At 40.0% G+C, this 26,062-nt stretch overlaps 2 protein-coding genes across 11 annotated transcripts in view; one reads left to right on the top strand and one right to left on the bottom strand.

Moving 5' to 3' along the window:
- Positions 1-2,522, top strand: part of orc1 (origin recognition complex subunit 1) — a 27,463-nt gene extending 24,941 nt beyond the window's left edge. Inside the window, exons 15-16 of one of the 2 annotated variants that reach the window (XM_087143703.1) lie at positions 260-441; positions 540-2,522. In XM_087143703.1, coding sequence (XP_086999829.1) covers positions 260-423 — 164 coding nt within the window. In that variant the 3' untranslated portion in view covers positions 424-441; positions 540-2,522. Of the gene's footprint in view, positions 1-259 lie in introns of both variants that reach the window. The other variant, XM_087143705.1, reaches the window with a different exon arrangement.
- LOC110977493 (uncharacterized) lies at positions 2,295-25,026 on the bottom strand. 9 transcript variants are annotated; one of them, XM_087143711.1, is made up of 12 exons: positions 24,579-25,026; positions 23,572-23,975; positions 22,784-22,846; positions 19,813-19,884; positions 18,943-19,059; positions 18,090-18,251; positions 15,965-16,108; positions 14,464-14,502; positions 11,228-11,333; positions 9,776-9,930; positions 6,812-6,904; positions 2,295-5,728 (listed from the first exon to the last, which is right to left on the bottom strand). In XM_087143711.1, the coding sequence occupies exons 2-12, from the start codon at positions 23,723-23,725 to the stop codon at positions 5,514-5,516; spliced, it is 1,320 nt and encodes a 439-aa protein (XP_086999837.1). In that variant the 5' UTR covers positions 23,726-23,975; positions 24,579-25,026; the 3' UTR covers positions 2,295-5,513. The 9 variants fall into 9 exon arrangements, with proteins under 9 accessions (XP_086999837.1, XP_086999839.1, XP_086999840.1 ...); XM_087143713.1 differs by having other exon boundaries at positions 18,979-19,059; positions 24,579-25,025; XM_087143714.1 differs by having other exon boundaries at positions 9,884-9,930; positions 24,579-25,018.
- Positions 25,027-26,062: the final 1,036 nt, after the last annotated feature.

Below are 26,062 nucleotides of genomic sequence, written 5' to 3' on the forward strand. Positions count from 1 at the left end.
TAGCAAAGTTTTTGAAACAAAATCTGTTTTCAAACTGACATCATGTCTGCTAGTTTCAAAGTGAGGAATCATGGGGACCTTGTGTTGGACTCTTTGCCCCAGAGGACCACGGAAAGAAAGGGATTGATCCAGGCTTGGCAGAATTTGATGAGGAAGACACATCTTGCTCGAAAACCATGACAGTAAAAGTAAAGCCGTATATCACACCTGTTCTCTGGAGAAACTTTTTTTCTTGAATTCTCTGGTCTTTTGGTTTCAGGCTTGCATCCGCCAGTGGTGTCGGAGGTCGTGGCCGTTTGTAGGAGGCTTGCCTCATGCCGTCTCATCCTTCTGGAGTCCAGCACCAATGAACTTCAACAGCGCATCCGACTGAATGTCAGTCAGGATGATGTGATGTACGCTCTCAGGGACCATGGCGAATGACCATGGTGAGTGTCCAAGGTGAGTGACTTGGAATGTCCGGACATCTTGTGAGTCTTCACTGCCACCACTGATTGATTTGAGCAGGGACTCTCAAATACTCTCAATTTCTCACACAGTCTGAGTGGTTATTGTGCACACATCCTGAGAAGTGACTCCTTGTAGGGACCACTCAGAACTTCTCACATGGTCTAAATGGCCTAGGTGAGTGACCCTGATGTTGTGATTTGCCTAAACTTGTACTCATGAGCACTCATTTCTCAAAGTTTGACGACCTGATGTGACCGCGATTTGCTGATTTGCTCGAGCATATAGGACATTGCTTAGATATATGCACACTGAGTAAGCACATGTGTACTCATTTATGCATACAATGATGCTGTTGATGCATGCTCTTTAAAATCTTTGGTTGCCAAGCTCTCAGAGATCGTTTATTCATTAGTAGCTATAGAGGCTTAAGAAACAGCTGGACTTTTGGCATTTTTGGCTGAGGTCAGATTCACTCCAAGCCAGCAACGATGATCTGCACAGTGCAGTTATTCTCCAGACATCGTTGGTTTCTCAAAAGAGATGGTGAGTAGGGTTAGTCTTGTAAACCACAGAATTATCAAAAAGAATCTTGAAGGCTTTGTGTCGAGGGTCGTTCTGTAAAATGCAATGAGACCTAGTGACATCACACTGCATTTACCACATGGCATCGTGGGAGTTGGGTGTGGGGCAAATGGAAAGATTGTCAGTACCATCATTTGAAATATTTTCAAGCAGTCTGCCTTTTCAAGAATCTTGTAGACTCTTACGGTATTTTTAATAAGTGAATGCGTTTTGACATCATTACGTATTGTGCCCACACTGACCGCAGTCAATGAGTAACCATGCACTTAAAATAAATTTGGAAAAATAAATATTTGTAGTAATATAAAATCCATCTATGCAAATGAGCAATTTTCAGAAGGGTTATTTTTATTCATTAGTATAAACTTTATGTGTACATTTTCAAATTGATCAACGGTTCAACAGTTGTAAGATGTTTTTGCTGTTCAACAGTTTTTGTATCCAGAAGTTTGTTGTTAATGTAGAAATGTTCCTCAACTTTGAAATGAAACATATTTTTGCTACTGAATGAAGCTGCCAATTTGTAGAGATTGAATGCATTCATGGTTTGTATGAATATGCATGCCATGCTAATTGTAACATTGGTCCTTTCAGGAGGCTCCTTTTTTGGGGTTTATTAATGAATATTTTGTAATTTCTTCAAAATGGTGCATTTATGTTGGCGCAGTAATGAATTAGGTCATTCACTCCTTACTACCAGTTACTGTTAGGAATGCAATTTTCTAAGGATCATCCAATTTCCCTTTTTTTCCATTTTGCTTTTTATTTCTACCGTCTTTAGCATTAAAAATGACGCACACAGAGTTGAAGTGCACATTGGCCAGATGTTTCAAGATTCCGTTTACAGGCTGTTGATTGAATAATTGATACTTGACAAGTGCGATAAATATTTGAACCCCAAAATGTAATGAGAAACATTTCAAAATCAAAATGAGAAATCATTTCAAGGTCAGTTGCTTTTTTGTAGACTTGTGGTATACCGATGAAACCATTGTTTGAATTAGAAAGGTCAAAGTTCACACTCAATTAACCTAAAATAACAGAAATATTGTATTATTATCTGAGCCGAACCAGAAAATGAGTAATTTTAAATTTGAACTTTACTTTGGGCCCGGCCCTATCCCCTTAAACAATACCCTAAAACCAATCAATGGGCTTAACTATTCTCACAAAAATGGTACTCATCCTTTTTGAGAATATAAACACATACCCATTTTTTTTTACCACAGCCATTGTTTAAAAACTCACAGGACGCACCACTGTTATTAACAAAACTAATCTTTAGAAACTTTTATTGTCTTAAGTATGGCAAGGACAACCTCTTATAGTTTATGCAGAATAAATTAAAAAGCATAATAAAATGGGTACATTTCCAAGTCATATCTTGCCTATAAACATTTACATTTAAAAACCTCAACTACATATGTTCTTCATCTTTCCTTGATTTGGCCAAATTTGAATAAAACATTGCCAAACCCTGACCAAGCCATGACAAATTCATTTCACAAAATAAAGTTAGCACTATCATATTTAATTTGTTACAAACATATTCTTTTGCAGTTACTCAGTCCGACAGTTGTTGTTTTTAATTGCAGTTTTGCCCTTCACTAGTGCATATTTGTAACACTGTATAGTAAGTGCTGCCTAAGGGCTTGTGAAAAAAACTTTATATATAGCCCCGATGTAAAAATCCCATCATAAATGTTTTGGCATGATACCCGTTGCTGATTAACTTGAGCCGGCTAGCCAACCCTGGTCAGCCAACCTTGGCAAGCTTTGTGGTTGAGTGGTTAAGACATCTGCACCAGCAAGCAGGAGGTTGTGGGCTCAAGTCTCACCCAAGTGAGCTTGTGAATTGTTTCACAAGCCCTCAGATAATACAGTGAACAGTGTTATAAATATTCATCGGTGTATGGGAACAAATTAACTTAAATTTAACACCAACCCAATTCAAAGTCAGTATATATACCTTGTGACAATCTGTTATTTTGCTGAGACTTCTGCTGACAAGTTAATGTGTTGGAAAATGTGGTGCAAACGTGTTGTTAACCAGACTTGAGTGGTGTTTTTGTGGTATCAAAATGCCCTTAGGGCCAACATCAATCTCAAGTATGCAACTACATGTTTAAAATTTTTAATAAAAAGAGATGTATTTTCCAAACGTCAAATGACACATTTGAAAGAAACTGAAAGTGTAAACATTTCCTAAAAGTAACATTGAATGTGAGGCTGTTACACATTAAGCTTTTAACATTTATTATAATTTTAAATTTACTTCATGCGACGTAGCAAATTTCAGCTCACTAATGAAAACATTTGGTCATTATATGTCTGATTTCATTCCTCAAACATTCCTCAGAAAAATCCCACATCCACCCTGAAAATGGATAGAATAAGTAATAATATACATGTAGTATCAAAACATAGTATTCTTTTTCTTGCCAACTTATTTTTGAAACCATGTTTTCTGAAATAATGAAACATACTATTCAAATTGTAGTTTTAATTGTAGGTTTATCACAGTGTATGTAATATTGCAAAATACATGTACATGTATGTTGCAATAATCACACATGCCCCACCCCCAATCTAAATGCGACTGAATCCAGCAAAACTAGTCTGACAACCATTTGTCCCAGTAATTTTGTTTTAGTTTGCTTTAGAAAGAGCAAAACTCAGTTTGTTTGGATGTACTCAATGTACCATTGTGATGCAAATGCACATTGTGTGCGCGGAGAATATGCACATTGCGTGGGCGGAGAAGGTTAATACGATAGAGGAGTATAATTCCATTCCAATGGAGAGTGTCTCGCTTACTCGCAGGACAGGAGTATAACTCCAGTACAATCGAGAGTGTCTCGTTTACTCGTAGGACAGAAATATAACTCCATTACAATCGAGAGTGTCTCGCTTACTCGCAGGACAGGAGTGTAACTCCATTACAATCGAGAGTGTCTCGCTTACTCGCAGGACAGGAGTGTAACTCCAGTACAATCGAGAGTGTCTCGCTTACTCGCAGGACAGGAGTATAACTCCAGTACAATCGAGAGTGTCTCGCTTACTCATAGGACAGGAGTGTAACTCCAGTACAATCGAGAGTGTCTCGCTTACTCGCAGGACAGGAGTGTAACTCCAGTACAATCGAGAGTGTCTTGCTTACTCATAGGACAGGAGCATCTCGCTTACTCACAGGACATGAGTATCTCGCTTACTCACAGGACATACTCCTGTTTTGTGTGCTCAGGATCATAATCACATTAATACGAGTAACGCACTTGAATGCAGCCGTACAAGTGAGGAGACAGCAGACAAAATGACTTGACAGTGAAGTTGGCTAGATGCCGCTTCAAATTCCCGTTACGTCAACCTTCCTTGCAGACGCAACAAAGCAAACGCTGGTGACCTGTGTACCTGCTTCATGCAGTACCATGGTCAACTGCAAGTTTCCCACTGACAGTTCGCATTCAATCATTTCCTGCATCAATCGCATTGGATACCATCCTTGTACGTTACTAATAACACTTTTTTTTTCTTTGCACATTTAAGAACATATAACATACATGTAGGAGTTCATTTACATGTACTAGTATGACGAAATTCTATTTCCCAAAAATCAGTCTGTGTAAATGGCACAATATTTTACATTTACATCAAAATAGCAGATATATCTACATTTGACCAAATGCATGGACCATTCTAGTCTCTCTGGGTTTGTACACGTCTTGGGCTATTAAACAAAGATGAAAGACACTTAAAAAGAACACATAAATTCATAAAATATACACTGTACATGCGTGTATCTTCACCAGTCATGTACACTCACATCCATCCTCACACAGCTATACTTGTGGGGTATTTCCTTAGTTCTCGTTTACAAAACTCCCACACAACACGCAAAAAAATTTCAAATCACTCCAATTTAAACCAGATTCACTTTCCTGGGTTGAAATTTTGACCGCATGTCCCTTATATAAAACACTTCAATTTGCGACAGATTTTTACCCTTAAAAAAATTCGCCTTTTTGAGTTATTTCCAAATCTCAGTTTGGTGAAATTCTTGTGGGGTACCGATTTTGGTATCCCACAAGGTAAAAACTGGCCTTGTGGGGTACTTCCCATTGTTCCGGTACCCCACAAGGCCCCTTGTATAAGTGCATGTAGTCTCACAAAATCAGGCCAAGTTGAATTTCATTGCATTTCATACAATCAGCCTTTTTCGTTTGAATGAAATGTCATCCACATTAGTACCACTGACATTTGGATGAAAGTACTGTACGTTTTTTCAGATGTATACAGTAAAAAAATTGGAACTAGTAATTTGTATGCCAACATTTCTTTGTTTTGAGCTGCACAGCAAATTTTTATATCCTGCTTTCCCTTTTTTATTGGTCCGTTAAGTGGACCAGATACTCGATAAGCGATACTTGAGTGTCACTGGCTGTTAAGGCACTGACCTTCCAAAATACTGATATCTTTACCGATTAGACATCTTCCGTTGTTTTGGCCGGGTCATAGGCCATCCCCTTGTTTTGAATGGGGCCTAGTTCCAACTGCTTGGAATCTTTGCTCTTCTTTTTCTTTTTCTTCTGGGACTTCGGCTCCGACTGACCGGTAGCGGCGGACTCTCCCACTAATAATGAGGTGTCTCCTGCCTGGGAACCAGCGGAGAACGTTCTGTTTCTGGAGTCCTGGCTCTCTGTGCATTCGGAGAGAAAGACAGAACAGGAGCATAAATGAAATGAAATGGACAGTCGAAGTGAAACATCATCTTTATTCGTTGCTAAGGCAACGGTTCAACATAAGTCACTCGACCGTATATCCATGGGCTTGGGGCCTGGGGGCACGTCCCCCCCCCAGTGCCCCCAACTTGCCCCCCAAATCCACACTGACATCTGGTGCCCCCCGTAAGATGCTTGTATCCCCCCTTCCTCCCACAATCCTAGCTATGCCACTGGGTTCCCGTGACGACAGTTAAGGGTACATGTATATGAAATGTTATGTTTCTTTATCACAACCCTTGAAAGGCTCCTGTATGTGTCAATTTATTTGCAAGTTTTTTGGCCTTAAATAGGTATTTGGGTGACTTTTGGGTGTTTATGTATAATGCCAACTGCCATATCCATCAGCAAAAACTCTGACGTCATCTCGGGTAGAGAACCCCCCCCATTGATTTGTGCAACCCCAAAAAATTGAAATTCTGGAAGCTTTGACGTTTTGCTGCCCTAAATTTTCTGCTCTTTGTTGATTCACTGTTGCGCAGGTACGTGTCAGTGAGCAACCTTTCTCAAACATGTTTTCAATGAGCAAAACTGGGGTTCACAGTTTGTGCAGAAAAATACAAAACAAGAATTTATTTCCCTGGATGGTATTACCCATAGTTGTCCAGAAAAACACAGACAACTTTATGGTTGAAAGAAAAAAGCACTTTTTAAAACACTGAACCCAACAAGGATATCAAGTCGTGTTCATACACCGAAGAAGAATATTAGTTGTACAGTTGAACAAAAAATGTATTTGAGAACAGTTCATCGCACGGACCCTTTAAAGAGACATAATTATCATTCTATCATTTCTGGCACAGAGCCAAAGTTTTGCTGCGCATTAAACCACCTGTCCTGTAGTGTAGGCCTGCATGATTAATCGTGGGCGTCACCCGATAAATTTCTCTGTTCAGGCAACCTGCCCACAAGACAAAGCAGCTCATCACATTAGGCACAGAGGTTCGCTTTCCTCCACTGGCTGACCTGTATGGTGGCTGTGAATGGTCATGATTTCTCACCTATTGGGTCTGCAGCATGTGGCGTTAAGATCACCTGTGCACCGCTAGCAGTTCTTGGGTTGGAGTTGTCTAACTGGTCTGTAGAATGGTGACCTTGAATAATGCAGAATGGCCCAAGGATTACCCTTTTGCTAATTGTTGGTCAATTTGCTACTGTCAGTATTGTGATTGAAACTTTTCTAATAAATCTGTCATTTAACATACACAGAGATGGCTCATATCTGAAACATGAATTAGTTCAGTAATTCAGTTATTAAATTTTGGGTTGCACAAAAAAAAGAAACGAAACGAAAAAAAATTGGGGGATAGAACTCCACATCACCAAAGAGTAACCAAATATAGCGCAGAATTTCTAGAAGGAATAGCACGGAGTGGGATGTGAACCAGCAACCTCCTAAACGCTATGCTGGTGCTCTACATAGGAGGGCGATCTGAATTCAACCCTGTCCTGGTGGTCTAATCATTCATCGGTAGCTTTGCTTAAGGGGGGGACTAGCTAAACGGTTGCATCACTCTGCATGGCACCCTTGTAACACATACTGTGTCAACTTTAGTGACACGTGACACAGGGCTGCATGGAGGGAGCCAAGTTGGCAGACATTGAGAAGGTCCCAGGTTCAAATCCCTGCTCTCGGTTCAACCATTCCTTCCTCCATGTGTTTAACAAAACAGCATTTCCAACCAACAGCAAAGCCAATTACAGCCACCGGCAATTCAAATGCTCATGCAGGAAGTTTCTACTGGTAAATTTCATGGGTTACTGACATTCCCACGACAGTTACAATAATGGAGGAAAACTTCCCCCATCCAGGAAAGAGGTAAAGACTTAGCCGGCTGTCTCGTTAAAGAAAAAAAAAACCTCTCCCAGCTTCGGGAAATTAATCTGAAAACCAACGTGAGAAGTCATGTGGTTCCTACTGCCAATAGGGCTGAAGAACAATACAAGGGGCAGCGTTGGCTGCATTCAAGTGAGCCACTTGCATTGCACATGAGTATACTCAGGAGTGCATAAAGGACATACAGTAGTATGACCCTCTGGTAAATGAGAATATGCACTCGAACAGATGGGGGGGGGGAATTTCATAGAGCTGCTTAAGCACAAAATTTGCTTAAGCGCAAAAATCCCTGCTTGGAAAACAAAGGTTACCAGCTCAAAATCTATGTGACTGTCATGCTAACCGAAAGACAGGTGAATACCATTCCAAAACAATATCACATGGAGTTTTGGCTGGTTATCTGATTTATCAAGTAAGGTTTTTTCACGCTTAAGCAAAGTTTGTGCTTAAGCAGCTCCATAAAATTCGGGAGTATACACTTGCATCACGTGGTTATTTCAAGACGGAAGCAAGGTCAACGTTTACTGTTCGTGCAATGTGATTTGAGAGCAATTCATGCAATATTTCCTCTGCTTGCCCCCCCCACCGATTTTAAAGGTAACACACAGAATGCAGTTACTGATAGAAATGAATGGTATCCAATCCAACTAGGAAAGGAAAGCTTTACTGCTGCAATGAAAAGGCGCATACAATGTAATTTTTTTGTGCGGTCAAAAAAAATGGAGCTATTTTTATGGCCTAAGGTTACATGTATTTTCAATCTTCTTCAGACTTGCCATTTTCAAGGGAATTCGGTACCTTTGGGGGTTTCATAATAGTATCAATGTCTGTTTTTTTTTGGGTTTTTTTGGGGGGGGGCTGAAATTTAACGGCAAACAGTTTTGGAATTTTTGACATTTTGCTTTTCTTTTTTTCTTCAGTGAAAAGGTAGCATAGATGGAATAGACTTATACCATAAAGACATCAGCACTTTGTTTTACATGTTTGCTTTCCTACGGCAGTGGGGTGGAACACAACCCCTGCAAGTCCCCACAGGAAAGGGCACATGAAAACAAAGCGTGACGTTATTTCATTTTAAATCTACACTGCATTCTGTGCAAAACCATGTCGGATGAAAACATTTTCATCGAGGGTAAAATTGCCACTTGTGTCAGTGGTGACTTTTTCACATTACTTCAAATTGAAATTGCTGGGGCATATTTCCATTAGGGACATGTAACACACAGCATATCACCTAACTATACCACTCCAAACATTCAATATTTGTAGACAATCATCCCTGTACTTTGCATCATCAATAAGTAATAAAAATACAGAAAAAAATAGCTAAAAATGAAATTCAAACAAAACTGCATTCCATGAAAAATAAACTCAAGTAGAAGTCTAGACAGAAGTGGTGAACATTTACAATTAACCAAAGCTGCAAAATGAAAAGTGAAACTATGGAAATCAGTCTGCCATATCCGAGTGATGAACTAAATGTTCCTTTCGAATAACAATAGGAATACACGGAAACAGAATGTGTGCTTTCTTCCTGCAGAAAGGGTGAGAATTTGTCAGGTGTTTAGAGAACTTCCCAAAACAGGAAATTGCAGATCTACAGGCATGCCTTACAAATTTCCAACATTTCTTCAAAGTTGAGAAGAAAATCCACTTAATTTCCTCTCTGTGCTTCAGAAATTCTGATTATTAAAGAATCCCTTTGTTTTTGAGAAGGGAAACTACATGTATCATACTTCGGTGAGTCTGGCATTCTGACACTTTGTAGTTTGGTTTTTCCCTGAATTTTCAAGTTAATAAATCGACCCTCATATATATTGCTTCAGATTTTTACACGGGCATTGCCAGGAGGAAGAAAATTTCTTTCGGGGGGGGGTGCTCATGAGCAGCAGACTGGCAAACCACCAATGGTGGAACGGAGTCGAGGTGGATTCAGTAAACTAGTGATTTCACCCACTTTTGTCCTTTTTAAAATTTCTTTCTACCCCTTTTTCTTAGTTTTTCCTTTTTCTCCATGGGGTACATGTGCATGCCCTGTTCCCCCCCCCTCCACGACGCCCATGGCTTTACAACTCCAATTTGGCATTCTGATTTCCCGTCCAGAACAGATAGAGTGAGAGGTGCTTACGCAAGGCGGGTGGAGCATTGCATGATGGGTGATTTAGTGGAGCCACCACCGGTTCAAGTACGATACTGCCTCGGGATCTGTCATGGTATTTCAGTACCATAAGCTTACCTTTATCCGTGGAGGAATCATTTGCCTCTGATTCGCAGTGGACTTTACTGAGAAATTGAAGAGAAAAGGAATACCGAGATGCTGAAGTGTAGTGTGCGTCAAGGTTTGTTGTAGGAAATTCATTAATCCAGTTGATGCAGTGAATGAATGAAGAAAGAATGCCACCTCTTCAAATGAAGTACTCATCACTTTGTGCTCTCTATCGTAAACATGATTATTGTATACACATGTATCCTACCATTTACAGAACTGCCTGGACATGTTAGGCCACTTAAAAAAAACAGTTTAGCATCAGTCGTATTTGCAAAAAACGAGGAGGGAGGAGTTTTTTTTTTTAAATACTTTGGTATGCATGCTGATCTGGACTGCCGCAACCACGGAACAAAAGCGCCATATTCACTTCAGACTCGTGCACAGAAGGGCACATGACATTTGCGCGTATGTACTCAGGTCGCATGTTGTCGTGCACGAGGTTGTGTTGGAGTTGTAGAAACTACCAGGGATGGCTAAGGACATCGGAAAAGACAACTTCAGGAAAAAAACACAAAACATGTGGCAAGATTTTTTGAGGCAGGTGCTGATGCTAAACGAATTATTTTTTTATGTGGCCTTTCTTTTTTCTCATTTGTCAGTTCCATGAAACCATCATTTTGAAAGGAAACAACTTCAAATATGAGGCTAAGCTTTAGAAAAGATTAAAAATCCTCATTTTTACAACAGTAAAGACACACTTTACATGTAGGTTATGGACAAAAATGATCAGTGTTAGAACTTGCAAAATTCATCTTGAATTTCATACAATGCTATGATATATGAATTTGAACTCACAGTGGCATTGGAACTCATGAGCATGTTCAAAATTTGAGGAAATATGAAAACAGATCATGACGAAATTCTGAAGGTAACTGCAATATGACAAGCGACAGAGATGTTGATTTCATTTTCTTTCTTCCAAACTATGCGTCTAATCAAAAAAGTATGTCTGGAAAAGAACAAACTCATTCCCCTTCCCCCCACCCCACCCTCTGAACAGTAAACCGAGTGCTGCTTTGGAACGTGGAAACATATAATAAGGAGTTTCTGCGGGTGAGTGCGTCATCCTTTCCAGATGCGTTTCTATTTTGCCGCGTTACCATGGAGACAGTTGCTAAGAAGCCAGGCTTTACTACCCAGGGTAATCTTTTTCCAGCCATTACTTCCCTAATTTGTTTCCAACAGTTAGATGATCTATAACGGATGAATAATTTTGCCAGGCGAGGCAGGATCTCAGTTGAGCTGAATTTTCTTTCCGGCTGATTTCCCTTTTCATGCCATTAAACATCGAACCCATCAACGTGAACTTACCAAGTGTCATTCTTTTTTTTGACCACGTAATACACGACGAACAAAATCACCAAGCCTCCAAGTAAAGAGGCGAAGACAATGAGTACAATAAGCCATACTTCCAATCCTGACAAAAGAAGCAAATAAACGATTTCAAAATTATAAATACGTGAACGCTGCGCTTAATACGTACATGAACTCATCCGATAATGGTGGTGGTTCCTTTGAAAAGAGAGTATCCACATGGTGTATGACGTATGACCCACCATTTCAAAACCAGACTGAAGAATCACAAATTAAGCTATTATCTAGGAAATGATAATTGAACAGTGCAGATTCCACAATGTTGATTGCCTGCACTATCCGCTGGGAACAAAAAAGGGTGTGTTTTTTTGGTACTTACTGCATAAACGCGCAATGAGGCGTGCAAGTATATGTGCGTTTGACCCGAAGCACGCTGAGTACGCATAACTAATTTATTCCGGAATGTATGGTCTTTGCGTACACACAGAATGCATGCAAGAACCCACTTGTAACCATCTGTTTTCTTTCGCCAAATGGGGGTGCACATCAGCTTGGGGCAGATATCAACTACCAAAGATTTCTGGACAAAAACTGTTTTACAATATGGACCACTTTGATGCATGAAAATGAACACTAGGGAAGGGGAATTGTCAAACATCAAAATTAAATACGTCAGCCTGGTTTTGGAATGATACATCAACCTCACGTATTCTCAATTTTAACTGTAACCCCATGGGCCCACCCAACCAAAAAGATTCAACCACAGTCAGAATATATCACACCGCGCACAAGTCTGGTAACTGAGGCATTACTTCTGTATTTCAATTGGCTGAGAGAAAGTTTAAGCAATTTGCAGGCTATTTGTTATTTGTACAATTTTGCGTACACTCAAACACAAACAAAAAGCACACTCATCAACAAAAACCACACACACACACACGCTCAAAACAAAAATCCAGACAATACCACGAGGACTGCAATTGGTTCATTACTATTCGCTTCTCAAGCACTCAGAAAATGGGTCCATCAGGCTCACGTGGACCAGTACATGTCTTTTGAAACACCCAGGGAAGAGGACTAAACATCACACCCTAGAATTTCTAACCCGTGCCTAAATTGAGGTTGCAACTACTTGACGCCAAAGCACTCAAGATTTTTCTTTCTTTTCCATGGAAAAGCAATTCTGATTCATACGGCCTAAATGCTCTGACATTCACACAGCGATGTACAAATTTGTTTTGTTTGGCCAATTTATGTACGTGTCCATACACCAAATGTACAAAATGCCCTTTGTCCTTGTTGCTGAGCAACACCATCTGTGTAATTTGTACACAAGCCCGACATCCTGCATATTACGCGCACAGATCAACAGCATACATGTAAACATGCATGTGTACAACTGAATAAGTGCAGTCTATGTGCACGACATACTGGAAACATGAGCCCATTTGCCAGTAGCAAATTATTATCAAATGACAGTGCTGTGCACAATGCAAATTAGGTAAACCTCACAAGTGTAGAGGTACATGCACTCCGGTACCAGTCTACAGGAGCCGTTCATCATGACAGATATGATGATCACTTTTTTAACGCATGTTGATCGCTTTGCATTTACGCTATAGCAACCTTCACACACCACACCAACACATGTACTGAGCTTTTATGAAGCATGTCAATGAATCCTCGATCCTTAACAGCACGCATACACCTTTCAACTGGACCCTGAGGGGTCATCCTTGTTTCTTTCTTCATCCTTTTCATGAACATACAGACCATATGACAAGAGCTACGTGTGCTTAAAAAACAATCGAAATTGATGAAAAAATACAATCATCTTTTTTTCTACTTAGTCTGCTCTAACAGAAGAGGGATTATGAAAGCAGTTTTTATATCAGGCAAGATATGGGACAGAGGGGTACCCCCCCTTACCTGTCCAATCCTATACGCACTCCAGACTATTGCTGCCTAACACATCCCCCCCCCAGAAGTCTGTAAAGAATTCCTGAGATTCCGATCAAGCAATGACCAACACAAAGGTGGGGGGGGGGTTTCTCTCCATCCCATATCTTACTTCAAATAGCAGTTTTGCCTTCGTGCTTGCAACTGACAGACTTTGGCATATCATGTATTTTTTAAATTTTTTGTTTTCATTCTGTTTCCTCTGACGTTATCTGGTTAAATCTCCACGTAGATGGAAACTTATATTGCACTTGAATGAACTGAAATGAATAGAATGGGACAAAGAGGATTAGGACAATGGTGACTTCTCTTAAAAAAGAGACGAGTCTTGGGACCTTGTCACAGGGAGAGGGGAGTATAAAAGTGCCCTCTTTATGGCCACCTTTAATTGATGCACTTTACTGTGCCTGAAGCAGTGCTTCAGCGTAGGAAGCGAACCAGTCACAAATTCCACAGGTACTGTCAAGGAACAAAAGGGGGACAGAATGGAACCTCATTTCACATGAATGTGATAACAATGATCATTTACAATGTTTCGGCAATGGGATCGCTGAGAGGAAAATAAATTTAAAATCAGCTGAGCAATGCAGATCTTTGATAATGGAAATCAGCCTCACCAGTAGGAACAATGATGGTTGGCGTCACTGTAGTGACATAGCATACATTTAAGAACACCCAAGGGAGTTGCCGTCAACTTTTACCCAGCCAGTAATTAGACTGTGTCCCAAATGGGTTTCCAGAGCTACAGCTAGGTCTAGATTATCTGTGCGTCTGCATATTTCCAATGGAGTGAAGACCTACATGTAACAGACTGAGATGTGGCCTGAGCTGTACGTATTGGAAACCCTTTGCCAACCTTTCGAAACTGACAGCACTCTGTTAAATTTCCTGGTTTTAATGTCATTGAAACTAACAATCAAGGGTTTTGTGTGGTGCAGCGCCCACTTGCCATTAGGACCAACTTCACAATGATGTGCTGCCAATGTTAATTACTGGCTAAGGGCACAATTTCCCTCTAACCTGTCAGCCAAGTAGAAAGGCTGGGCCGACTGCCTGGTTTAAGTCCCAATATACTCAGGTGCTAGGAAATGCTTGAGGGATGGGAATCAGTCTACTTTGCCCTCCCTGGTACATGCGCATTAAATAAACCCGGGAGGGTATGAGGCAACAAGTGAACAGCAAATGCCGCCCAGAAGTGCATGCATAAAGCCATTAGAACACAATCAGCAATGCAAAGAAGATCCAAACAATATCAACAATTTTTCCAGACTGACCTGCACCAGGAGTGGCTGTCGTGGGTGTGGTAACATTTTCTGCAAGGAAAAAACATCCAATAAAAAAGGCTCAATTGAGTTTTTATTACACAGAGTTATACAGGATGTGCAGAGTTGCCATGACAACGTCACTTAAAATATTTTGGCTGCTTGAAGTCGGAGCACCCATAATTTAAAAGAGAGAGGCAGTGTAATTTTATCTATAGGCACAGCTAACACAATTTTTTTTGGGGGGGAAGGGTTGCTCATTTGTTTCTTGAAAATTTGGGTGGGTTCAATGCTGTATAGGATATTCCAAGAAGATTTGAACGGTTTTTTTTCAAATTAGACTGGGAATGAAACTCTTTGTGCCTGAATTTTTGGTAGGGAATAAAAGCAAGGAAATAAATTTTGATTATTTTTAGAAAATTTTGACCACTTTTCAAACCATCCAAACATGCGAATAAATTCTGTGACAAATTTCCATTACATAAAAGAGGGAGATGTTGGAGGAAGAGACTACATGTAGGTTTTGTTCTGTGTTAGGGGTGTGTAAGTGAAATAATCGAAGGTGTGTGTACATAGCGTGCTGATTGAACATTCATTACGCACGTTGGTGTGGTAAAAGATGTTTGTCTATCAAAAGCCTATATCTTGGTGCTCGTGTTGTGAATGAGTTTTGGTGGTGAATTGCAATGGAGTTATTTCTGCTTCATTCACAAAACTCTTACCAGATTCTAAAAACATCCAAATAATGGGGACAAAATCTTATCTTATTCAAAGTTATACAGCATGAATGAATACATACTATATAAAGTTTGTCAATAAAAAACAAACAAAAAGCAAACCGATCACAGCAAACCAAACTTAACCATTGTTTTGTCAGTGTTTAACTAGGGATTAGTTTAAAGCAATGTTAATGCCATGCTGAAAAAAAGTTCAACTTGCTGGCACTGCTAGTATGGGGAGACTTTGCAGAATGAAGAACCTGAAAAAAGCAGAAAATGTAAATATAACAGAAATATAAGTCAACGCTCAGCGAGCAAGATGGATGACTTGAGCGACTAGTACTAAATGATGCATGGCGCTCGATGGAAGGTTCATATTTCCAACAGGAAGGTTTTCTTGGTTTTCCTGTTTTCCCCGTCTCTTGACTGACTCAGGAATTTCCCTAATCTGCCCTGATGTTGGATTTTGTTTTCTTTTTGATTTTGAGATGAAAGTGATATATATTTATGCTTGTCTCCTTTGGACTGAGTTTGTCACTCAGGGATATCTGTGCTACTGTGCATACTTTTGGCAGATTCTGACCAGATGGGCAAATGTGTTTACAAGTTGACAGTGCATCACTCGGTAAACAGACAACATTGGAAAGGTAAACAAGAATATAATATATTATATTCTGGGGGGGCACAGGAACAGTTATTAGGGGAGGGGGTGTGTCCCTCATGGACAATATCGTCTATGTCATTGTATCTGGAAGCAGAGACGTCTACTAGTCTACCCTACGTCATCTCCCTACCTCCTACAGGGATGGCATTACCCACATCTGTTGTGGATGAGGTATAGCCAGGCGATGTGGCAGTGGATGAAGCTACTTCACTTGTATGGCTACCAGGCCATGACGAGGCCGTGCTGGCACTAATTGGTGGATGAGTGGCTGTGGCTAGTCAGCATGTAATGAATATTCAAGCTTGTTAATATGCGACTGCCTTTTGGCAAGCAATTCAATGATGCTTAAAAAAATGGTGGTTTCCCAAATGCAGCGCACATTAATAGTCAGTTTTTTTTAATGACATGACAGCAAATCAAACATAGATACAGTTGACTCGCAACACAAAGAACATTCATAAAAAGGGCAAATTCTGAGGGTTCTAACTTCTTGAATTCAATTGGTTTTTCTTCATTTGTCCGGTCCTCTTCATAGAAGAAGGATCAAATAATAAGAAGATAATTTGGCAGGTCCATGCAAAGCTGTAAAGAGAATTGATTGTTCTAATAATGGCCAGCATTTCAAAAGCTCTTCAACGAAAAATCATGTAAAGATGATCAGACATGCCTGGTGATGAATGTAAGCGATACTCTTGTAAGCGATGTACAGGTACAATAGGTGGAATACATGTGAGTTGGAGACAGCGGGACGCATACAGCAACATGAATTCTATGGCAACGACGTAATCTCCAGCTGAAACTGTAGTAGCCTTGAACTTAGTATTAGGCTCAACAATGAAACTTGTTATACTTGTGTACCTGCGAGGCAGTTAATAGTTTTGATACTCTTTCCACAAATAACCTCTATCAATTGCATCACTAACAGATGGTGCCAAATGAGCCCTTCTGAACAGATATTACCAGGAAAGTCTTTGTTCATCTGTGCAGTGCTATACAAGCATAGGAGTCCTGATACAATGTCAAATGTAAGAGGTGGTTTGTAAAAACCACAGCTAGGTAGTTACGCAGCAAGTTTTGGATTACAAACTGTGTAAACACCCGTTAACCTTTGGTTTCCAACTGTGTTACTCGAGTGGCTTTTCTTGGGATGTGGGCGTATCATATGTACATATCACTATTCATTTACTGAATAAAGAGAACCTTGGAATCAAACAAGTAGAGTAACCGGAATCTTTTTTACCTGCTTTCATAAATTTCGCAAATTCAAACTCTAAGCTTAATCTTCAACTCAATGGAAATTTATTGTCACGGATTCATACATGTATTCCAACCTTCAATGAGATGCAGTTAAATGTTATTCTCTGTCAGTGTTAAATGTGTACAGTTTTGTAAATTTGTGGGAGCTCCAAATGAACCAATGCCACAAAAGATTCACAGAATGATGCTAACTCAGCCCGGCACTTAGGCATTTTGACTTTAATAAAACATTAACCAGGATACCAGTTCATTACCGGCTCTAAGTGTGCAAGCACAGACGCTGTACTGATGACAAGTGCAAACTTTGGCACTGACACCTTGCAACATTGCCTGAGCTCCACATTTGCACAAACGGTATAAAACTCCACTTTCCTTCAGACTGCAAGAAAGGCAACTGCAGTTTCTGAAATGTGTACCATCATTCCCATACGACATGTTTAAGATTTAATTTTCAGTGTTTGAAGTCATGGCATATCCTGAGATGCACCTATATGTACATGTACATACATTGCACATGGAACACTGAACGGGTTTACACAATAAGAAAAGGAAATGCACGACAAGAAGCAAATAATATTGGCAAAGCTGGACAAGGACAGGATGTTCTGTACTGGCAAAATACCAGAGTAGTGAGGAAGTCAACGAGCAGAGGAAACTGTGTAAAGGAGTAACGGCAAGTGTGATGAGGAAATGTATCGTTCACAAGACAAAACTCAATTGCTTTGCAGGATATGGGCAATGGATCCAACCACAGGCAACAGACACCAAGGGAGAAAAACACTTTTCTTCTCATTCATGTGCTTTCTGCCGCATATGGCTTCCGCTTAAACTAAACATTCCAAGCACTCAAAATCAACCATTCCATTTACAGCAGACCAGAGTTTCTGAGTTAGTTTTGAATGCAGGAAAAGGATCAAACTGAGAGAGGGTGGGTTAATTGAATGCGAGGGGTACATAGCAGGCACATTATCAGATGACAGAAGGCACCTGCCACTTACATCTCACTGGAGAAGGTGTGGTAATGGGCGGGGTCAAGGGTGTGGTCAGAATACCACCTACAGTGGTAGCCATGGGTGGGGCAGGACGAGAGGTTGTAAAATCGTCAGAACGGCTGCTCACAAAATTCGTGACTGCTTCAGTGTGTGGATCTGGAGTCGAGGCTGGCATCAAAACAACAGCTATTTGAAATTACTGGGCACTTTTTGATTTGATTGACAGGATGCAAGCAACAGTTCGGTAAAGTGGTGAGAGAAGGTGGAAAAATTACTGCATGTGCTTTCATAATGAAGTATGAGCATTTGGGTGTTTAACCCCTTCTCGACGGGAATTTCTTTCCAAAAACCGACTCCAAGAATTCCAGCCTCGCTTCGCCACGAAGGCCACCTGCCAAACCACAAATTCTCGGGTTGGGGCCCAGCGTGCTATGCATGCTTTGAATTACGCAGTGGAAAGGTTGATTGTTCAGTGTCATGCGCTCTACTCAAGCTTCCACATTCCCTTTGCCTCTTTTCAAAGTGGGGACTATTGTGAAGCTGGTAATTATGATGCAAATTCGGTCTTTTCATTTCTGGGCTACACACAAAGACCAATTACCATATACACAAGAGCCAGGATCTGCCTTCTTTCACCGTGTTCGCTCGAGCATGGGCCGAGAATAATAGCTGAAAAGCGGGCTGAGGATCTCAATTTTTACGGCGTGTTTTAACGCGTCCCAGCGTGAAGGGGTTCATGAACTGCATGTATGCCAACTAGAATGTTTATGTCCATTTATGTCAATATTTTTTTCCCCAATTTTTACTCTTAATTTTTACAAACGTCTTCTAACATTTGGAATGTCGGCAAAGATCTTACTGTGAACTGTCACAACAGACTGAGACTCCATCTCACTTGTCAGGGGTGAGCCCTGTGGACTGCCCTGGCCCGTGCTGTACATGTAGGTTATGGTCCCTGTAATAGTGCTGACAACGCCTGCATACACGGGACAGTTAGTATGCTTAGAGCATTTTCAAAATGAGTGGATTCGGCTCAGAATTTGGTTTTGCAAGTTCCAGTCAGAGCTTGAACATGTGGTTTCAAAATGCTGCTTCAAAATGGCTGGAACCAGCAAAACCAAAGACTAAGCCAAATCCTCTCATGAATTTGAAAATGCTACACATTGTATGTTACGATGTGAAACAATTGTGCAGTTAATTTAATTTCAACATGCTCTTCCTTTTTTGGTTTCGAGTCATTTCCTGTCAAGTTAAGGCCGAACATTGTTATATGCTGATACAAATCCAGATGTTGCAATTAAAGATAGATAGAAAAAGATACACATCGATGTGTTACCATCATGCAAGCCAGCTTCAGAAAGAATAGAAAAGGAACCCCAACATACAGGACATGGCATGTATAATCTAAAAAACTTTCTAAGTGAATGCAGTCACACAATTTGAAATACGCATTTTCAAAAGGCACTTTCACACAATGGTATCTTATACAAGAGGCTTGGGCAAAGCTTGAAGTAGATAAAACTATTTATTCAGTTTATGAAAACAAAATAAGACTCCGTATTAAATCACAAGGAAACTGTTTCCAACTTAATACTTTTCAATACGGGCAGTGCAAAAATTGCTAGAATCTGAGCATTTGAGTCAGTACTTTTGTCACTGATGTGGTTGGAAGCATGAACTCTGACCCTCTCATCTTTGACAGCATAAAAATTCTGAATTTTGTCAGTACCTGTGTCGGGTGAAGATGTTTCAGCTGCTGTTGTCTTTGCAAACGTAGAAGTAGGCTGCTGAGTGGTTGTTACTGCATTTTAAGTAATGAAATGAATGTTTTTGTTTTGGCATAATAACAGACATCAAGGGAATTGCATAGACAGTTAACAACAAGCATATGATTTAGAACTTAGAAATGACCACAATCTCCTACGGCACAATCACGTACAAACTCTACGGCATTTGAGGATGTAGAAAAAGAAAAAGTAAGAAAATCTTGACAAAAATAATAACTTTCCCGCACCTTGCCAAAACGCTTCACTCGTTAACATGAAGACTGCTACCTCAGGAATCTACTGGAACCAGATACATGTACATGCTTTTTTCCCTGCACGGTTGGGCATCCAGTAGGCTGCCTAATGCATAGTTCGTGACATTTCAATCCTACCAGTATCTTTTCTTTCTCTTCGATCTCCTCATAGCAATCGGAGAAGTACCAATTTACAGCACTGTCAACCATATCTGCTTATACTGTGTTTATAAATTCAGGACACACTGAAGTAAAACCTCATTAACGGCAGGTAATGCTTGCTGTGACATTTCAGTTACCATGGCTACAAGAACATATGTACATGTATGTCTTCTACACCACCTAGTCCAGCTGCGTTCATTCCTTGCAATCCATGCACTTGAGATATTAAGATGAAAAAATGATGCACATTAAAAGCATTGGTAATTTATCATGATGCAAACCACTCATGTATTCAACTGCTCGTGTCATCATTTATCACTATCCAAACATTGAACAGGGATAAATTATGCAAACTGGAAGGAGATCATACGAGGTCATCATTTATTTTTGGAACTACTCTGAACTACTGCTGAGCACGCGTTACCAGGGGCAAAGGTTCAAAATGCCCCTTGTTGATCTGGAAAACAAATCCATAAGCTGCCCAAATGAGATTCTTGGAATATTAATATGAAAACCGTTTTTACTACAATTAAGGTATGTTGCTGCACCTTAATTACTGGTACACCTGTACTGTAAACCGATGAACAAACTCACTTTACATTCACATAACTTTTAGAAACCATGACTTCCATTTCAAGTAGAAAGAAGAACTTTTATTTCTTAATAAGAACCAAGAGTAAGTAAAGATCCAATCAAACTGATCTTTTGGAGTCTTTCCATTCTAAGCATGATGTTTACGATCTGATCATTTTTCTTGAGGAAAAATGCATGAACACAAAAGGTTTTTTCTAGCCTTTTCCCTTTGACGTTAGCCAAATCATAGGATATTTTCACCCAATACAGATCGGATATATTGTACATGTACATGTAGAATATGGATTGGTTACTCAATGGTTTCAGTAGGGTGAACTATGATTACAAATTTATTACACAAAATATACTTCCGAATCTTCAGTGGAGCTTTCGCATGTTACATTGTATGGCAATGTCAGCAGAAGCTACGTGTATAAACAATGTACGTTGCCATCATCGCTATGACAACCACATGCATGCGACAATGCAGTGAAGATGTCAACAACTTGGAAAGTGCACGAACAGAGGTGGGCATTCAGTACAGATGAAACCATCATGCCACTCACATAAACAAATGACTCGTACATAGATGTAAGCACTGGTACATACATGTACATGTACATGTACATGTACATGTACATGTACATGTACATGTGCATATTTGTATTCAATACGTACAGTGTAGTCCCAATATAGAGTGCTTCCTGGACACTGGGATTGGGAACAACATGGGGGGTGTATTTCCGGGAGGCCTAAACATTTTAAAATTTTTACATAACACTTTTATGGTCTTTTTTAGAGGTAAGGCTATGGGGGCTTTTTACATGCTCTTGGAGGTAGAGAAAGTGAAATAGACTCCCAACATGTTTCTCTTATTAATTTCCAAGAGGGGAAGGCATGGCTGCCATTTTTCCAGTGTATGTTTCAACAATGTCTCCACTTTTTATTTTCCAAAAATTGTTACCTAAAATATTCTTAAAGTTTGAAAATCAAAAAGGCATTTTTGGAAATTACAACAAACCTGAATGGGTGCCCCTCAATTTGGGGAATTAATTCATTAACTCAATCTAAGTACGCACGAAAGCCCGTAAAAATTTCGACCCTGACAACTTCAGGTTAATATTTCTTATATCCGGTCACACTCAACTTCGTGTTTTCAAAAATTTGGGAACAAAAATTGAAAAGGGTCCACTATGCTCCTCAAAATGAATAATTGGAAAATAATATTGAAACAAGTTGAGTTTGTCAAGTACATGCTGCAGCACATTTCATTCAATTACGCAATCTGTATACAGATACCATTATATGCAAACTTATACAAAAAAATTACAATATGTAAATGTCACTCTCTAGAATAGGTTTGAAGTTTTTGCTTATAAATGCCAAAGTGTGTCTAGCCAAGCAGTAATCTACATGTATCAACAATGAACACTGCACATGCAACACTGGGTGGGGTCAAGAATTTGTGAAGAACACACCATGCAATCAAACCAAACAAAATCTTTGTTGTCCAAACCAGGTGCAAGTTAGTGAAGGCCAACATAAACTTTGGAGACGCTTTAAGGAATTCCCCAAATTTGTGCAATTTTGATGTTTAATCCCATTAACCCAACTGACAACCAATCAAAATATTACATACATGTGTAGATGTAATTTAACAGCAACGTTTTTGACAACAAAATCCCATAAATTGGTGCTCCCTCTGATTATCAAGTAATGATTTGTATTCAAATGAAAAAAGGTAGTTAGTATTCAACATCTTCATTAAAATTAACTGTTTTGAAAATCAAGTTTTTGAAAACAAAATTTATGTTGGCACACAGAGCTTTACCGAAACAGGAAAACAACCCAAGAAAGACAACCAACAAACCGAAAAACACACACACATAGAACATGAAAAAAAAATCTGCTGAAAAATGAAAAAAAATGAAAAGAAAAGACATACTTTCTGGCAAGCAGGGCAACGATGTTTCATTAAGATTTGTGTTGTTGATGCACTTCCATAAATCTGTAAAGGAGAGATATACCATTCCATCAAAGCAAAGCCAGTTTTTAAGTCAATATCTTACACGTGTAGTTGTCTTGAAATTAAAGTTTGCATTATTACTCGGTGCCCGTATTTAAAGCAGTTTGAAACTGACCCTGTATAAAAAAGACAGCAAATTTATAAAAGGTGTGTGGTTTTGCTTCCACAGGATCATGTATCTCAAAAGAACAGCATATATATGAATTGTCTATGGAGGCTATGCGCGGTAGCCATCTTGCAGGGTAGTTCTTTTATTCTACCGTACCTGTATATCCTGTGAAACAAAAGCACTGGCCTATGAGATGGCAGCCATGGAAACCTACAATGTGTACCGTATATTCTAAACAAATGTACACTTTGTTCTCAATTTTCCTAGAAAGGTCAATTACTAGAAACAAATTGCATTACCTGCAGTTCTAAAAGTCTTATTTCTCACTTAATATTTTGGCTCACTGCATTTCATATCACACCCTCGAAAAACGAAAAACAAGTTACTCACCAATGATATCAGAAAAATACATCACCACCTTGTCTGAGTGGTATTCATTATTCAATCAAGACCAAAGTACGTAAACCAAATGGAATTGTACACAATTCAGGCATTATTTCACCATCCTTTTAGTGATTTAAGCTTCTCATGTTGGTAGATTTTTAGAACAAGAGTATACATGACCACAAGGTGAAGAAAACAAGCAAAATGCTTTTACCTGGGAAAGGAGGTAGCTTTGGCGGGTCACAATTGTCAACAGTACAGTTTCTGCTCCCATCAGAGTTCTTCAAACAGAACTGAGCGCTCACATGGTAGACGCCAAGGACGCAAATGTACGTCAGTGCATTCGGGATGGACCACACAGACGCCATGATGTCCAGATACCAGCAGCTTTACGGCACAACAACCCAAGTTCCAGTTCACGTTTTGTTCGCGCAGCTGCTTCTGCTGATCATGATAATATGGCTGCAGTGCTCATATCCACAAATTAAGCGGACTCAGTCATCGGTTCATCCACTGCTTTTCAGTTGACACAACTAAACGATAAACCTACAAGGAAGTCTGGTGCTGAATTGATTACCAGGTCTCTGTCACGGTTTAGTTGATAATCCTTCGCTCCGGCTGTAAACAAAAATATATTCAAAAATAAACATAAATAATCAGACATAACGATTACAGTCTATGAAGAAACATAACTGCAGAAAAATCTTTCTTTTCCAACTGACCATCAGTCAAAGACAGTTTGCCTCTGATTCAGGGAACAGTAAAATAAAGCACGCTCCAGTATAACAGTTTGAGAAACTCCTGCTTTAATGCCCAGGACGTAGCCTATTCCGTTTTTCAGATGTAGGCCATTCACTTTCATGAGCATTAGGGCTGGAGTTCCTCACTCGAGCTACGTAAGTATACACAAGAGCAAGGAACATTTCAAGGAACTGAGTGGAGATAACAATTCAATCCCAGCCCTGCAGTCGTGACGGTACAGGGATATGTTAAGCAGCTGGGCGCGCCTACGCCATGATGTACACATAATGTACACTGTACATGTACGTCTATGCTGCAACCATATACACCGTACGAATTGCCAACTGAACTGGGGCCAAAATTGTGCCTAAAAATTACAACACGGCCTCAAGCATCATTGGTACAGAAGAAAAGATGTCCATCCCTCCTTGTTCTCACTTTCATGGTGAGTTCATTTCTACTCTGGACTGTGGTACTTACGTTAATAAAGCTAATAAAGTCGTCTGCTCAGAAGGGATAAACATTCATCGCTGAAATGTCCACGTAGGCTACACAGTTCAGACTTTGGTCCAACTGCGGCCGACCGGACAAGCACTCCGCGGCACAAGCTGTTGTACTTGCGTTCCCACCAAATTCAAAGAGCACCGAAATGCAAATATTCAAACTACAATGACACTGAGAAATTCGAGGAAGGCTGGCAGCGGCAACTATTAATTCTCGATACGCAAAGATACAACTGGGAATCATTGAATAGCCATTCAATAAAAAAATACAGCGAAATTAACCCGTGCAAGGGAGAGAAGCGCGAGCGATGCAGACTGAATGTAACGCCCGTGTATTGACCGATTGGGCGTGTGATCGATATGAGGTACAGGTGCAGACAGCTAGCCGCACGTACGTTCGCCTTGGACTGAAAATCGGGGAAGTCCCCGCTAAAGCCCATCCAGCATCGTTGCCATGGCACGGAGCAAGACATTTGCAGTTAAAGGGGGCGTGGACCACTGACTGAGGAAAATAAAATGAGGGGAAAAATACCTTCAAAAATGAAAGGGAGAAAAAATTGTCGGTTTTGTACCTTATCAGTTTCATGCGTTTTCTGTTCTCAACTGCTAGAGGGAATCTGTACTTGTTTCCCACCGAACAAGTTTTGGTCGGGGGAGAATTATTTTCTTGCACATGGATATAATATTCTCACATTCCCTTATCCCCATACACAGTGCTGTGCGATTAGGTAGGACGATAAAGGCAAATAAAAGAAAAATAACAATTTAAAGGATCTCCACCTGAATGACGTTGGACCAATGACTATCTTCGTTTCTCGGCTACTTGCAGAATAAATAAGTTTAATGACGTTACAAAATAAATGGTCAAGTACAGAGTGGCGGCGGGGAAAATCGGACGCCGAGTTCGCCTTGAGAATGGTTTCTTAAAGAAAGAAAGAGAAATATAACTTGAAGCTTGGAGACCGAGACTTTTCCTCTTTATCCAAGCCTGGAGTTTAGTTTTCTTTCTGAACTTGGAACAAGGTTTTTGTCCAAATTAACCCAACCTCAATCTATATTCCAGCTCTTTGCAGTTACTTCCGCAAATACAAGTCTCTAATGCTCAAAGTGGTCGTCGCTTTTTCATAGTTCGACCACTAGGGTTCGACCCTATTCATGGTTCGACTCGTATCAATTTTATGCATTCATCAATAGCGCCCTCCTTGTATGGTCTGCAAAGATGCATCCACCGCGTACCGCCAAGCAGAAGCGTACTGAAACAAGACTACTGCATAAAAGTCAATTCAGTTTAAAAACAAACAACTTTCCTGAGGAGTTTCCCAAAGGCCAGCTTTGTGCTTGATAACAGCTGGATCAAATCAGGAAACGACAGCAATGGCTCGTAATTACCTTGCTCTCAAGTTACAATTTTTGCATTAATTTTGCATTTCTTTGGCAAATTCAGACTTGTTTAAAGACTAT

The sequence above is a fragment of the Acanthaster planci genome, linkage group LG12 (assembly GCF_054643075.1).
Source record: "Acanthaster planci isolate LZ-2023a linkage group LG12, COTS_SCS, whole genome shotgun sequence".
NCBI lineage: Eukaryota > Metazoa > Echinodermata > Asteroidea > Valvatida > Acanthasteridae > Acanthaster > Acanthaster planci.

Coding starts and splice junctions, on each gene's coding strand:
- LOC110977493 (XM_087143711.1), bottom strand. CDS start 23,725: ATGGCGTCTGTGTGGTCCATCCCGAATGCACTGACGTACATTTGCGTC. Junction 19,885..22,783: donor GTTGCCCTGCTTGCCAGAAA/GTATGTCTTTTC, acceptor CTTAAAATGCAG/TAACAACCACTCAGCAGCCT. Junction 5,729..6,811: donor ACATGCTGCAGACCCAATAG/GTGAGAAATCAT, acceptor CCGAATGCACAG/AGAGCCAGGACTCCAGAAAC.